The sequence below is a fragment of the Electrona antarctica genome (assembly GCF_951216825.1).
Source record: "Electrona antarctica genome assembly, chromosome: 5".
NCBI lineage: Eukaryota > Metazoa > Chordata > Actinopteri > Myctophiformes > Myctophidae > Electrona > Electrona antarctica.
The window spans coordinates 45,970,089-45,983,889 of record NC_136810.1 but is presented as its reverse complement, the minus strand read 5'-3'; the positions used below and the strand labels follow the sequence as shown (position 1 = coordinate 45,983,889).

The following is a 13,801-nucleotide window of genomic DNA, read 5'->3' as shown; positions in this document are numbered from 1 at the left end:
CAGAGAGGCAGATTCGTGGATGCTCCGAGTCCCACCCCTGGCTTCAAAGCATCAGCCGGTCAAAGTCGACAATCTTAACCCTGGACAATCTTTGGTCGCTCCCCGGACCCCCCGCATTCCTGATGCGCGCAAAGAACTTTGGAACTTGTAGTCCCTGAATACACGCAGCGTTGTCGGGATTTGTGTTTTATTCTAGTTATTATAACTACGGATTGAATACGATACAATAAAAATAGAAATTATAGAGGCTGCAATGCAACCTTTACAAATTACAACATAAAACACAAGAAATATACCTCACCTCGGCTCACTTTTATTGCATGAGCCTTAGACTTCTTTTGACTTTGAAGTTTATACATAGCCATGGTGTGAATGCACTTGTGACTTGTATAGCTGTACAGTAAAAAAAAAACTATGGAAATTGCTTTAATGATATAGCCATAGGCCTAAACTTGATAGAGTACCGGTATTTATATTATATAACACATTTGAAATGTAATACAAATTAAGATGAATTAAAAAGTAACATAAAACAAAACAAAAAAGTACAAATAGCCTATTAAACTGTTACGTAAATATTAAACTTCGTTAAAACAATATTACAAATAAGAATACCATTAAAAAGAAGGCTAAACTCAGTTAGTTTTACTTATTTTTTTTACAGTCTATGGTTTTACTCACAATTATGCAATCCTTTGCAGAGTGGAAAGTGATAATTTGTGCAAACAGCCCTGGTCATATTGATCTCTACAAAGGTTAATAAGGTTTTTATTTTTATTAACCGTTTTTTTAACAGTTTTATTATTGATTGATTGATTGATTGATTGATTGATTGATCGATCAATAAATCAATCAATCAATCAATCAATCAATCAATCAATCAATCAATCAATCAATCAATCAATCAATCATGGTAATGCTGATTGTTTGCGATTTGGTCTGGTTAAACTGTGTTACTTTGTCCCCATCTACTGTACAATATGTGCTATAACAACACTTAGATTTTTGTCAGGCACTTCCTAAACTACCTCAAGCTCAAGACAGAAGACTACCAGTGTTGCTGCTTTATATAAGCGACTTTGAGCTAGTTTTTCTGCAAGCTTGCTTGTAAATATTTGTAGTGGCCTTGTTTCCTAATGTTGTTTAAACCAGTGCTTCATTAAGTTAATTTTCAATTCAAGTCAAGGACCCGCAAATTAATATATATTTGTCTGCGGACCCCTATCTGAAAACATTTTTTATCAATGACAGGGGGTCGGGACCCCGGTAGATTTGTGTTGTTGAATTTTTTTTTCTTCTATATTCCAAATCTTTCAAAATTTCTACAAGATTTTCAAAGAGCCCATGTACAGTATGTACATGTTTAAAGCAAAATTAAAGGGCGAAGTACTCTCCGCTCGCTTCTTTTGGGCTTGTTTTCGAAGACATTTTTGCTTGTTTCTCTCGCAAAACCTGGCAACACCTTACACTATGACGCTTTGTCACAGAGACGCAGGACCCCGCAACACAAACGGCGGCTCATCGTTCACTTACAAAGTAGTTTGAAAACTGAACATTCTACATCTTAATCCACTCGATATCGGAATCATCGTATTTCCAAAAGTGGTAAAGCATCTTTTATTAGCACCTACACATCTCAATGAACCACAGGGTGTTTATATGCACGCTTCGTTTGTTACCCGACAGTCGATAATGTAGCTCGAAACTGCAAGGATGTATCAATGAGAAGTGGCACTTTGAATGAATGGGAAACCAGCTGCTGGCGAGTGTTTTGACATCATTTAAACAAGTATTAGTGCGAAATTAATATACACCATCGAGCCTAGAACTAGCCATCTGCCTGCAGACCCCTTGTATGGCATATTTGGAAATTGGAATGGAATACTATTGTGTTGGTAATGTGTAGCTAGCATGCAAGCTAGCTCAGTCAGTCAGGCAGCTAACTGTTATCGTAGCCTGCTTAGTACTAACGGAGCTAACTGGGAATTCAATGTATACAGTATCATTGGAATGTTAGTCAATTTAAAAACTAGAACATAAACAGTGCCTAGTGTGTACACCTTAGCAGTCAAGAAACCTTAAAACAGAATCCCTTGGCTAGCCACTTGCTAATGCCTTAAATGCTACTGTTTACATTCGTAAGTTCATTGGTACACACGAGCAATTATTTTACATAGCAATTCTCCCTATACTTTGGATATTTTATATGTATATTAAACTGTGAACTGGAGGCATTTTTGTAACATTCATTTCATTATATCAGTATGTATATGTTTCACCCCCTTGTTTAGCTTTAGTTTGAGGTGAGCTGAGGGCTCTCTAAACGGCACTACCTGAGGAACCTGTCGACAGGCAGCCATGTTTCTTTACAACCTCACCCTGCAGAGGGCCACTGGCATCACACATGCCATTCATGGCAACTTCTCAGGTAAGATCACATCACACACATGTGAGAATGTGTGGGCCTTCTTAATTTAGTCCATGCCTATGTCTGTGTTCATCTATATCATCAATTGTTCCTCTGACTTATTAGTGTGGTTGCTGTAAGCAGCACACTATTGTTCTCTGTCCGAGAATCTTTTGGCAGCAAAGTGAACCTGCTTTTTGTGTACTTTTGCACAACAGAAAAGTGAAGCTTTTGGTCTTGCTTCACACACTGTTGTCATGCTTCACATGACATTCACAATCTAATATAAATGGTAAAATGGAATTCAGTTCCCAGTGGTTTCGTCACGACTCGCGTCTGTGCAATCACACCTTTCTAGTTTTTGTTGTGTAATCAGCTTTCTTGTGTACGGTAATTACTAATTATCCACTGGTATGCAATTTAAGCTGCCAATTGCTAAACAAAATGTCCATTGTCAGCTGAAGGTTTGCAGAAGAATGGGGATCAGTTTGATTTGCAGTTTCTTTTCGTCTGTCGGTGTGTGCTTGCATGTACAGTAGGATTGCTCTAGACCACGTGCATCCACAACCCTATGTGAATTATAGCACACAACATTGCTGTCAGTAGTGTAAGGTGGTTATAGAATATCTGGCGTCCTGGCGTGACGTCACTCGCTCTTTCCCTGGTTTGCGGAAGTCATTTCTCTATGGAGAATAACATTGGGTGGCTCGGTTCATCTTAAAATCCTCTCGTAAGCATTGTGGTCTTCTAGGCGATATTGTCGGGGTGGTGTCTAGCGAAAATGTAACTAATTTGGCATCAGTAACATTACCGTTTTCTCACAGTCAGTTGATATATGAGTGTCAGGATCATTTGTTTATCTTTGGAACACAGTTCTTATTTGACGCAATTAACACAATAATAAAGTCTGGGAATTCAGAATGGGGGGGAAAACAAACCAGGTAGGATGTGAAATTACGTCAGACTTCGGCGCTCTGTTGGTTGATATCTGTTCTACGCTAATGCTTGTGTCTCTCGGTAGGAACCAAGATGCAGGAGATTGTCGTTTCCCGGGGGAAGATCATTGAGCTGCTGCGTCCAGATGCTAACACGGGCAAGGTTCACACTCTGCTCACCATGGAGGTGTTTGGTATCATAAGGTCGCTGATGGCATTCAGACTCACTGGAGGAACCAAAGGTGTGTAGGAGCACATCTTGTTGTGACCCAATTCCACCATAACTATTTAGGAACCAGCTTTATTTTGTTAAACCATTTGGGTGGACAGCATATGTTCTCTATCTCTCTCATTCACTCTCTCACTCTGCCCTGTGCTATGAAGACTACATTGTGGTGGGCAGTGACAGTGGTCGAATTGTCATCCTGGAGTACCATCCCTCCAAGAACATGTTTGAGAAGATCCACCAGGAAACCTTTGGGAAGAGTGGCTGCCGGCGCATCGTCCCCGGGCAGTTTCTCGCCGTTGATCCAAAAGGCAGAGCTGTCATGATAGGTACAAAACGTAACATACTTGGGTAACTTAAGCGACGAGAGGTTGAAAAGAAAAAATAGAAATCATTCATATTGTCTTTCTCCTTCCCTCACTCTGTCTTTCTGTGCAGGAGCCACAGAGAAACAGAAGTTGGTATATATTCTGAACAGAGATGCAGCAGCCAGACTGACCATCTCGTCCCCACTGGAGGCCCATAAAGCAAACACACTGGTCTACCATGTGGTAGGAGTGGATGTAGGCTTTGAGAACCCCATGTTTGCCTGTCTGGAAATGGATTATGAGGTACGGTGTGTGCACAAAATAATAGCAATAGGTAATCCTCACCCTAAATGTAATTGCATGGAATTACTAAAATATGGAGCCTTATATACATGACCACGAGACTGAAACATGCGCATTTAGCTATAATTCTTCAAGACACTTGGTGTACATGTTGGATACAGAAACGTTAATTATGAATTGTGTGGGCAAAACCATACCTATACCATACTTAAATTGACAATATAAGTAAATGAATATGATAACCCTTCCACAGTAGTAGCTTTTTCCTACATAATGCCTAATTTGTATATTTAAATATACAATTTCAGAAAATGTGTAATACAATAAATCATTGTCTTCATGTAAGTAATCAATTATGGAAGTTTCATGGTGATAACTATTATTTAATTTGTACCTATCACGTATATGCCTACTGTACGTGAAAATTACAAAATGTGTGATAAATATGAAAAAGCTACTGCTGTGGAAGGGTTATCATATATTTACTTATCTTGATCCTATAAACAATTTAATACACTCTGAGAATGTACACTTGCAGAGTTATAGACCTGTATGGGGCCCATTCCCTCTTATTGCTGAGACCATGCCCTCCTATATGTGACCTTTTCAGGAAGCCGACAATGATCCCACAGGAGAGGCAGCGGCCAACACTCAGCAGACGCTGACCTTTTACGAGCTGGACCTGGGTCTGAACCACGTAGTCCGAAAGTACAGCGAGGCCCTGGAAGAGCACGGAAACTTCCTCATCACTGGTAAGGAGCTGAGCAGTGCTCATGCATGCATATTAAGTTCTGGGTTTTCACCAAATGTGGGTAGTAGTTGTGAAATCTTGCTATAATTTGCAATATATATATAATATAGATGTTATTGTCGCTGTCGGGCAAAATTCTTATTCTCCTTATTCTTTAATTTTTTTCCCCCATAAATGTCTGCCCTATTTTATACTTCTTTTTTTGAAGGTGGTGTTCAATACTAGAGGAAATGTACATTTCCTGAAAAGCAATGGTTTTGGACATGCAAGGTTTCCACCAATCAGCGATGATATAATTATGTAATATTACAACCTATATAGTCATTAACTATATAAAATCATATTTTCTTCCAATTTGTGATGCATACCATTTTTTTCCATTTTATTTGACTTTATTTTATGTAAATGATATCGTAGCCAACAGGGCTTTGGTTGCAGAAGCCGTCTGATCTGCATGTTCCTTTTCATGTACCGAAAGCTTAAATTATCTTGGAAACATAGGCCACATGATGAGCCCTATTTCTTCTCCGCTCTAGTCCCTGGTGGTTCTGACGGGCCCAGTGGAGTTCTGATCTGCTCTGAAAACTACATCACCTACAAGAACTTTGGAGACCAGCCTGACATCCGCTGTCCCATCCCACGTCGTAGGGTGAGGCCCGACTACAAACACATACCATCCAACACCTCCACATATGAACTGACAGTTGCAATACATGGCCCAATGTAGCTTCATGTGCCCCCAAGTGTGTAAACTAATTGCCATTTGTGTCTGGTAGCAATTTGCACGATTAGCCTGTTCAATTCCTATTCACATTTTCTCTGGGTTGACTATGGCTTTCTTTTCCTCTCCTCCTTTACTTGTTTCCTCCACAGAATGATCTGGATGACCCAGAGCGTGGGATGATATTTGTCTGCTCGGCCACCCACAAGACCAAGACCATGTTCTTTTTCTTGGCTCAGACTGAGCAAGGAGACATCTTTAAAGTTACCCTGGAAACGGATGAAGAGATGGTGAGGAGGGAGGGAGGGAGGGAGGGAGGGAGGGGGGTGAGGGGGGGGAGAGGAGGAAAGGTGGTGAATGGATAAAGGATACAGACTAGTGTTGGAACATTAGATAATCAGTGGTCAAATTTGAACCCTGTGAACCGCCTTTTGGAATTAAATAACTTTGGGAAGAGGCTTATTCTGCGGCTTAATTCTAAATTGTACTGCATTTATCTAAACCAGTATGTGGTGTTTCGTAGGTAACAGAAATCAGGATGAAGTACTTCGACACAATTCCTGTGGCAACAGCCATGTGTGTTTTGAAGACTGGATTCCTGTTTGTGTCATCTGAGTTTGGTAACCAGTAAGTGTCTGTCTGTTTTTGACTCGTACTCCATTGCTTCCTGACACATTATGTATCTTTACATGCATGCAATTCCCTTGATGGTTGTAGTCATTTAAGATTGGTCTATGCAGAGAGCGTTTCTGTGCTTGCGTTCCACCCCAAAATAACTGTCCCTACATGCTCTTCTCTATTTTATCTTTTGCTCTCCATCTCACATTCTATCGCTTCCCCTTTCCCTTTTTTGAGTGGTGTAAACCACACCTACAACTGGCTTTGTTAGTCTGTCTGTGCTCAAAAAATGAGCATGGTTGCTATGTTCACCCAGTTCACCTGGGTGTGATTTCATTACGTCAGACAGGCTATAAGACCTTACACCACTCAGTTCACACGGGTGTGATTTTTATTGTTTCTATAGTTACCTATACCAGATCGCCCACCTGGGCGATGATGACGAGGAACCAGAGTTCTCGTCTGCCATGCCACTGGAGGAGGGAGACACCTTCTTCTTCCAGCCCCGGCCTCTGAAGAACCTGGTGCTGGTGGACGAACAGGAGAACCTGTCTCCCATCATGTCCTGTCAGGTGCGTAGAACCTGGTGCTGGTGGACGAACAGGAGAACCTGTCTCCCATCATGTCCTGTCAGGTGCGTAGAACCTGGTGCTGGTGGACGAACAGGAGAACCTGTCTCCCATCATGTCCTGTCAGGTGCGTAGAACCTGGTGCTGGTGGACGAACAGGAGAACCTGTCTCCCATCATGTCCTGTCAGGTGCGTAGAACCTGGTGCTGGTGGACGAACAGGAGAACCTGTCTCCCATCATGTCCTGTCAGGTGCGGCTCACCTGTTCATTTTGTTCTCCACAGCACCAGCATTTAGTCCGTTCTCGTCTTTGTTTTGCTATGATCTCTTCTTTTTTTTAATTTTTTTAATGTTTTTTTTTGTGGCTTTCGCCTTTATTTTATATATTTTTATGGAGGGACAGACAGTAGGCTGACAGGAAATGGGGAGAGAGATGGGGGGATGACATGCAGTAAAGGCTGTCGGGATCGGGAGTCGAACCCGCGGCACACTGCCAGACTGGATTACCAGCCAAGGTGCCTGGACCGCTGAGCCACGGCCCAGGCTATGATCTCTTCTGTCTGTGTAAAAAATAATCATGCAGCCCTAATACAGACTGTTTATACGATGATACGATTGTTTCTTGTGTTTGACAGATAGCTGATCTGGCCAATGAGGACACCCCTCAGTTGTATGTGGCTTGTGGAAGAGGACCCAAGTCTACTCTCAGGGTTCTCAGACACGGTCTGGAGGTACAGCTCAACGTCAAGTTATCTTTTGAAATGTATTATTTTTCTTCTTGCATCCATGTTTCATAGTTGAGGTTTTATCAACGGTTCTGGATTAAATTCCTGAGTTCAGAATTTAATTTATTATTCTCATCCCTGCTGTGCAGATTAGAAACATGCGTGTGACTACTGAATGTCATGGCGTGCAGAAATGTGTTAACGTAATTGTATGTATATATCTAATAACTTAATTTCAGTATTGAAATCTGACATGCATATAGGCTGTGTGGAGAACAATAGGCTGCAGTTCACTATTGAACCTCCTGGGGGTGTCATGAGTCTGGTCTGCTATGGTTTATGCCTATGACACAACCATGCCAAACAACACCAACCACATTCCATAGATCAGGAAAGGGACATCACATGAATTAAGGTCAGTTAATAATAACCATTTTGTCACTCCAAAATGTCCTGACGTATTTCTTCAGGTGTCGGAGATGGCTGTGTCAGAGTTGCCCGGTAGTCCTAATGCTGTGTGGACTGTCCGCAGACATGTTGAAGGTAAAGCGACATTTGTGTTTGCAACTCTACTTTGTCTATTTTATAATGTGATATTTCACTTTAATAAACCATACTTTTATAAATGGTAAATGGTGCATTTATATAGCGCCTTTATCCAAGGCGCTTTACATAGATTGTGCATTACATTCACCCATTCATACACCGATTGCGGCGGAAGCCATGCAAGGTACCAACCAGCACATCGGGAGCAATTTGGGGTTCAGTGTCTTGCCCAAGGACACTTCGACATGTAGACAGGAGGAGCCGGGATTCGAACCGCCGACCCATGGATCATTGGACGACCTGCTCTACCTCCTGAGCCACAGCCGCCCTATACAGTGTTTTGGGAATACAATGTCAAAGAAATGAAGAAATGTATTTTTAATTATGATTATCTTTTTTAGATTGTTGAACCACGCTTAGTTTTTGAGTGGTGCAACCACTCCAAGGAACAGCTTTGTCCCTATGTCCCAACCTATGTGACACTGTCCTAGCCTGGCTAATAAGCCAGACCGAATCAGCCGTTGGCAAAAAAATATTGCCTGCCGGCGGATTACGGTCTGGAGAGGCTCAATTGTACGCCCATTTCCTACACCAGAGAACTGGTGTGGCCAATCGGGACACGGTATGCAATATGGGCGGGCTTTGGTACAGTGACGTTCAATGCTTGAGACCTTTGACTGACAGTAGCTCTGACCAATTGCGTCAAAGAGAAAATGTTTGAATCCGCCCCCCGGGAAACAAGATCCATACACAGCATCTCCAGACTCAAATACCACACGACAGTGTGATTTGAGTCTGGCTTATTAGCCAGGCTAACACTGTCCCTGTGTCCCGATGTTTAGAGTACCAATAGGGGGTGCTGTTGCACCACTCGCTCGAATGTTATTGCTTTGGTGCAGATTCAGTAACTTCATGATTTCATGTGTTTTAGTCCCTCCCCGTTCCACAGTAACTGGGGAAACTGCTAGAGCAGCCAAGAGTTTGGTCATGTTCCAATCCACCGACTTTCTTTGATTCAAGTTACAGAGGGTTTATCAGGACTGCCAGTGCCGTCAGAATGAAGGACAAAAAGAAACAGAAAAAAACCCCTCCATCGCTCCCTTTCTCTACCCCCTGTTTTGAATAGTATTTCCTATAATTTTTGTTCATATTAGTGCTGCACGATTCTTGCTCAAATGTGAATCTCGATTTTCCTCGACAGGAATTGAGATCACGATTATTATTTTTTTTTAGATATTTTTTTGCGGCTTACGCCTTTTATTGGTTTTTGAAGGGACAGACAGTAGGCTGACAGGAAACGGGAGAGAGATGGGGGAAGACATGCAGTAAAGGCCGTGTCGGGCTCGGGAGTCGAACCCGCGGCACACTGCGACTGGATTACCAGTCGGGTGCCCAGACGGTTACGCCACCGCCTGGGCGAGATCACGATTCTTACACGATTCTCATTATTTCCATGCAAATATTTGTGACTACTGTGGCTTTAAACAGACAACATCAAAGTGCTTTATAAGAGTTAACTATGAACTGGACAGCCAACCAATTCTGCAAGATTCTTGCAATTTTCTTTAAATGAGTTTGCATGAGCGAATCTAGATCGCACACACCTACAGTACTAACACAGTACTGCCCTGGGAGCAGGTCTCTGCCAGCTAAAGTAGGACAGTCAAAAATCAGTGAACCACAAACGTCTGAAGCATCTGTACAAACTCAGCACAGTTTTGCTTCCCTGGGCCTTTGTATCAAATAGTAATGCCAACAAAGGAAATGATCCTGCTCTGCATCAAGCGGAACACAATTCAAATGAGTACAGAGGGTACTTCTTACAATTCAAGTGGGGTTTGGTTTGGTCCCATTTATTATTAACCCATTTTGGCGGGAACCCTTTTGGTGTTTTAAACATTGTTATAATTTAGCTATTGAAAAATAGCAGATCTACAATCTCATAGTGCGCCACCGAGTGGCGCGCTACGAGCTTGTAGGTCTGCTATTTTTGAATTTCTTTTTTGAATTTTTGAGGTCAGGCCTAAATGGGTTAAACATATTAAAAATACATGTATAGAATTCTGTGCTTAGAATTACTGTACTGATTAGCATGGATGAAATTGTGTCTGCGAAGAAATCAGTTTCCACAACACTTTAACATCACTCAAAAAAAAAGACCAGTTCTCTGTTACTTCTTGTGTGTTGGTGTACTTACGTCCAACACGTAGCAGTTAATTTGTCTCTTGCAGACACATTCTTGAAATTATACAGTATAAATCATTTTTTTAAGTTGCTTTTGTCTGTTTGGCTTTTATTCACATCCCAGATTGGATTTGGCTGAAACTTTGCATAGCTGCATTTTATGATACAAGGCACTATAACTATATCGTCACCATTGTATATATTTTTTAATAGTTGGTGTGTGTGTGTGTGACTGTGTGTGTGTGTGTGTGTGTGTGTGTGTATATATATATATATATATATATATATGTATATGTATATGTGTATATATATATATATATATATATATATATATATATATATATATATATATAGTGCTCAGTGTGAACAGCCCCGTTATGATGATTTGTTGCCTTCCATTACTAATTCAAGACATCGCCGCCATGACTTTTATTAAGACTATTAACACCGTTTCTGTTAACACTGTCTCCTTCCCTCTCTCTGCCATCAGATGAGTTTGACGCCTACATCATCGTGTCTTTCGTCAACGCCACCCTGGTCCTGTCCATCGGGGAGACCGTAGAGGAAGTGACAGACTCTGGTTTCCTGGGGACCACTCCCACTCTGTCCTGCTCCCTGCTCGGTGAAGACGCTCTGGTTCAGGTCAGCCAAAAGTCCCTTCAAGGGCTAGGGCTAATGATAGATAGCCCTTCGCTAAGCCCCACCCACTCAAAGTGTCCACCCATTGAGATGCATGTTAAATGATGGGATTTCTCCATATAAATAATGAATCATTTCAATTTAGAATTTACAATTTAGGCATTTAGCAGACGCTCTTAATCCAGAGCCACTTACAATAAGCAAAAACAAAAGCATGGCAATAGATCACATACATAAAAATCATTCAGTGATGAAACATGCGTACGCTAAGAGCGTAACATTTCAGTAGCAAGAGCTTCAAAATGTCTTCTAAATCTAGTCAACAAGGCCTGCAGTAGGCTATGCACTGTACAAATGTGCATGACATTTTTTAAATAAACTAGAAATATGAGGAAATGTTCGAGGGAGAAACAATATCCAACAATCAACTTTAACGACCACCCGACAGAGTTTATGTAATGCACGGTAAGACTATTTTGATTAGTATTATTGCCATCACCTGGGTGGGTCAGTCGTGTAACTTTCCCGACGTTAAGCTGTGTGTGTTCAACAACACAGCCATGCAAAATAACATTGACAGCTACAGTTGGGTGCCACCGATATTGTCCCTTATCATTTGACCCATTTAGGCCTGACCTCAACATTTTAAAAAAATCCTTCTAAATCCTCCAGTTTTCTGAAATAAATATTTTCAAAAATAGCAGACCTACAAGCTCGTAGCGCGCCACTCGGTAGCGCGCTATGAGCTTGTAGATCTGCTATTTTTCAATAGCTAAATTATAACAATGTTTAAAACACCAAAAGGGGTTCCCGCCCAAAATGGGTTAACTGTCCTTTTGCGCAGATCACCCAAACCTCAGCAAAAAGAAAAGGACAATATCGATGGCCTCCAACTGTATGAGGTGACGAAAGCTTTGGATTTAGCATTGGATTGGATCTCTTTTTTTAGGTGGGGTTTAGTGAAGGTCTAATTACATGTATCAGATCAGAGAATCCATGCAACACCATTGATTTATTAGTTGAGCTTTCATTATAGGAACGTGGAGAGTGAAATGACACATTGAATCATTAAAAACGAGAATTGGGAACCACTTTTAAATCATGCCTCAGTCTTGCCGAATTGAGCCCCTAGACAAATAGTTTTTGGATGGCTTAATGCAGTCCAACTATTATATGGATTTGGTTGAGGCCTTCTCTTTGTCGTCTCCATTAGTTTAAACCATAGAAATTTCACAGCACATAAGCTATGTTCACACAGCACTGCAATACCAGTATATATATTGCCAGCTATAAAATTAACAAATTGCCAGCACAGACGGGGAAGTGGAAGGGAAGAGTTGTTCACACATTGCCCTCTTTACTGTCATGGTATAGCATAGCTCATTGACATCATGCTCATTGACATCACACTATTACCAACATTTGTCGATGATTAAATGTAATAAGATGTATTTGGGATGATGGTATTTTATCATGCGCCTGCACCTGGCACATTGATTTTTAAAGTACAAAGAAGAAGCCAGGGGTTTTCTGCTGAGGAAATCTGCACGTGCACGATGTCAGAACGTGTGTAACAGGAGCAGAATTAGGTGCATTTATATAGATGCAAATGCTTTACATAGATTGTGCATTACATTCACCCATTCATACACCAATGGCGGCGGAAACCATGCAAGGCACCAACCTGTACATCAGGAGCAATTAGGTGTTCAGTGTCTTGCCAAGGACACTTCAACACTAACTCTGGGGGAGCCCACGTTCAAACTGGGAACCTCACGGTTTTCCGAACCTGCTGTTCAACCGGCTACTCTACCCCCGAGCCACTGCCGCTGATTTAATGATCATTATTTATCACAGGGACACGGGTGAACTAGGTTGCTGTGTGCTGATGGGCAGAATTCAGGTCTTCGTCCTGCTGGCCAGAATTCAGGTCTTCCTTCTGTAGCTCAGTATTTCCTCATGGCAGCTTTTAATAATCGGAATGCTCGTTCTTTTTTAGGTTTACCCAGATGGCATCCGTCATATCAGAGCCGACAAGCGTGTGAACGAATGGAAGACACCTGGGAAAAAGACCATCGTCCGCTGTGCTGTGAACCAGCGGCAGGTGGTCATCGCTCTCACCGGTGGAGAGCTTGTCTACTTTGAGATGGACCCGGTAAGAGACATACACCAGCAAGCATACAACATGGTAGTTCCATTGTCTTCGCCAGGCCGGGCGGGACTATGTTTTCGTCCATTTGTGTTCTCTCTCACCACAGAAAAGATTTCCATCTTCTCAGTTCTCATCTAAACAGTGCGTGCAATTTCGCGTCTTTCGTTCCTGCTGCAACTGCCTCTTCTCTTTTTTAATAGATTAAAAGAGGTGACTGAAAAGAAACATTTCTGAAATGGTGTGTGTCCTCCCATTCCCTTCTCCCTATTCCCAGTCAGGGCAGCTGAATGAGTACACAGAGAGGAAAGAGATGTCTGCAGATGTGGTGTGCATGAGCCTCGCCAATGTTCCTCCCGGAGAGCAACGCTCGCGCTTCCTGGCCGTGGGACTGGTCGACAATACTGTCCGCATCATCTCACTGGACCCCTCGGTACGAGCATGCAAACGCAAAGACACATCATATACATGCACTACTATGTACAAGTGGCCAGTTTCTAACTTATCTTCTGTGATTGGAAGAAAAATCTGATGCTTGGAAGAATCAATAAAATAAAAAACATACAAGAAATATTTAATTTAAGGATATTGCTTCTAACCAAACTGGGCAGTCCTAATGCAGGTGGAGTTGATATTGAGGGGGATGACTATTTTAGAATGATGTGAAAATGCTGTGAGTAGACTGACCTCAATATGTAATTTCTTTCTGGAATAAATTCT

General features: G+C 41.7%; 1 protein-coding gene across 3 annotated transcripts in view; it reads left to right on the top strand.

The window, feature by feature from the left end:
• The first annotated feature begins 1,436 nt into the window (after nucleotides 1-1,436).
• The window catches only part of sf3b3 (splicing factor 3b, subunit 3), a 29,804-nt gene continuing 17,439 nt past the window's right edge, over nucleotides 1,437-13,801 (top strand). For 2 of the 3 annotated variants that reach the window (XM_079501677.1, XM_079501676.1), the window contains exons 1-15: nucleotides 1,437-1,605; nucleotides 2,292-2,428; nucleotides 3,429-3,584; nucleotides 3,727-3,897; nucleotides 4,007-4,179; nucleotides 4,790-4,931; nucleotides 5,467-5,579; nucleotides 5,804-5,941; nucleotides 6,175-6,278; nucleotides 6,676-6,841; nucleotides 7,474-7,569; nucleotides 8,034-8,106; nucleotides 10,784-10,935; nucleotides 12,932-13,087; nucleotides 13,359-13,514. In XM_079501677.1, coding sequence (XP_079357803.1) covers nucleotides 2,359-2,428; nucleotides 3,429-3,584; nucleotides 3,727-3,897; nucleotides 4,007-4,179; nucleotides 4,790-4,931; nucleotides 5,467-5,579; nucleotides 5,804-5,941; nucleotides 6,175-6,278; nucleotides 6,676-6,841; nucleotides 7,474-7,569; nucleotides 8,034-8,106; nucleotides 10,784-10,935; nucleotides 12,932-13,087; nucleotides 13,359-13,514 — 1,866 coding nt within the window. In that variant the 5' untranslated portion in view covers nucleotides 1,437-1,605; nucleotides 2,292-2,358. Of the gene's footprint in view, nucleotides 1,606-1,667; nucleotides 1,763-2,291; nucleotides 2,429-3,428; nucleotides 3,585-3,726; nucleotides 3,898-4,006; nucleotides 4,180-4,789; nucleotides 4,932-5,466; nucleotides 5,580-5,803; nucleotides 5,942-6,174; nucleotides 6,279-6,675; nucleotides 6,842-7,473; nucleotides 7,570-8,033; nucleotides 8,107-10,783; nucleotides 10,936-12,931; nucleotides 13,088-13,358; nucleotides 13,515-13,801 lie in introns of those variants that run through there. The other variant, XM_079501678.1, reaches the window with a different exon arrangement.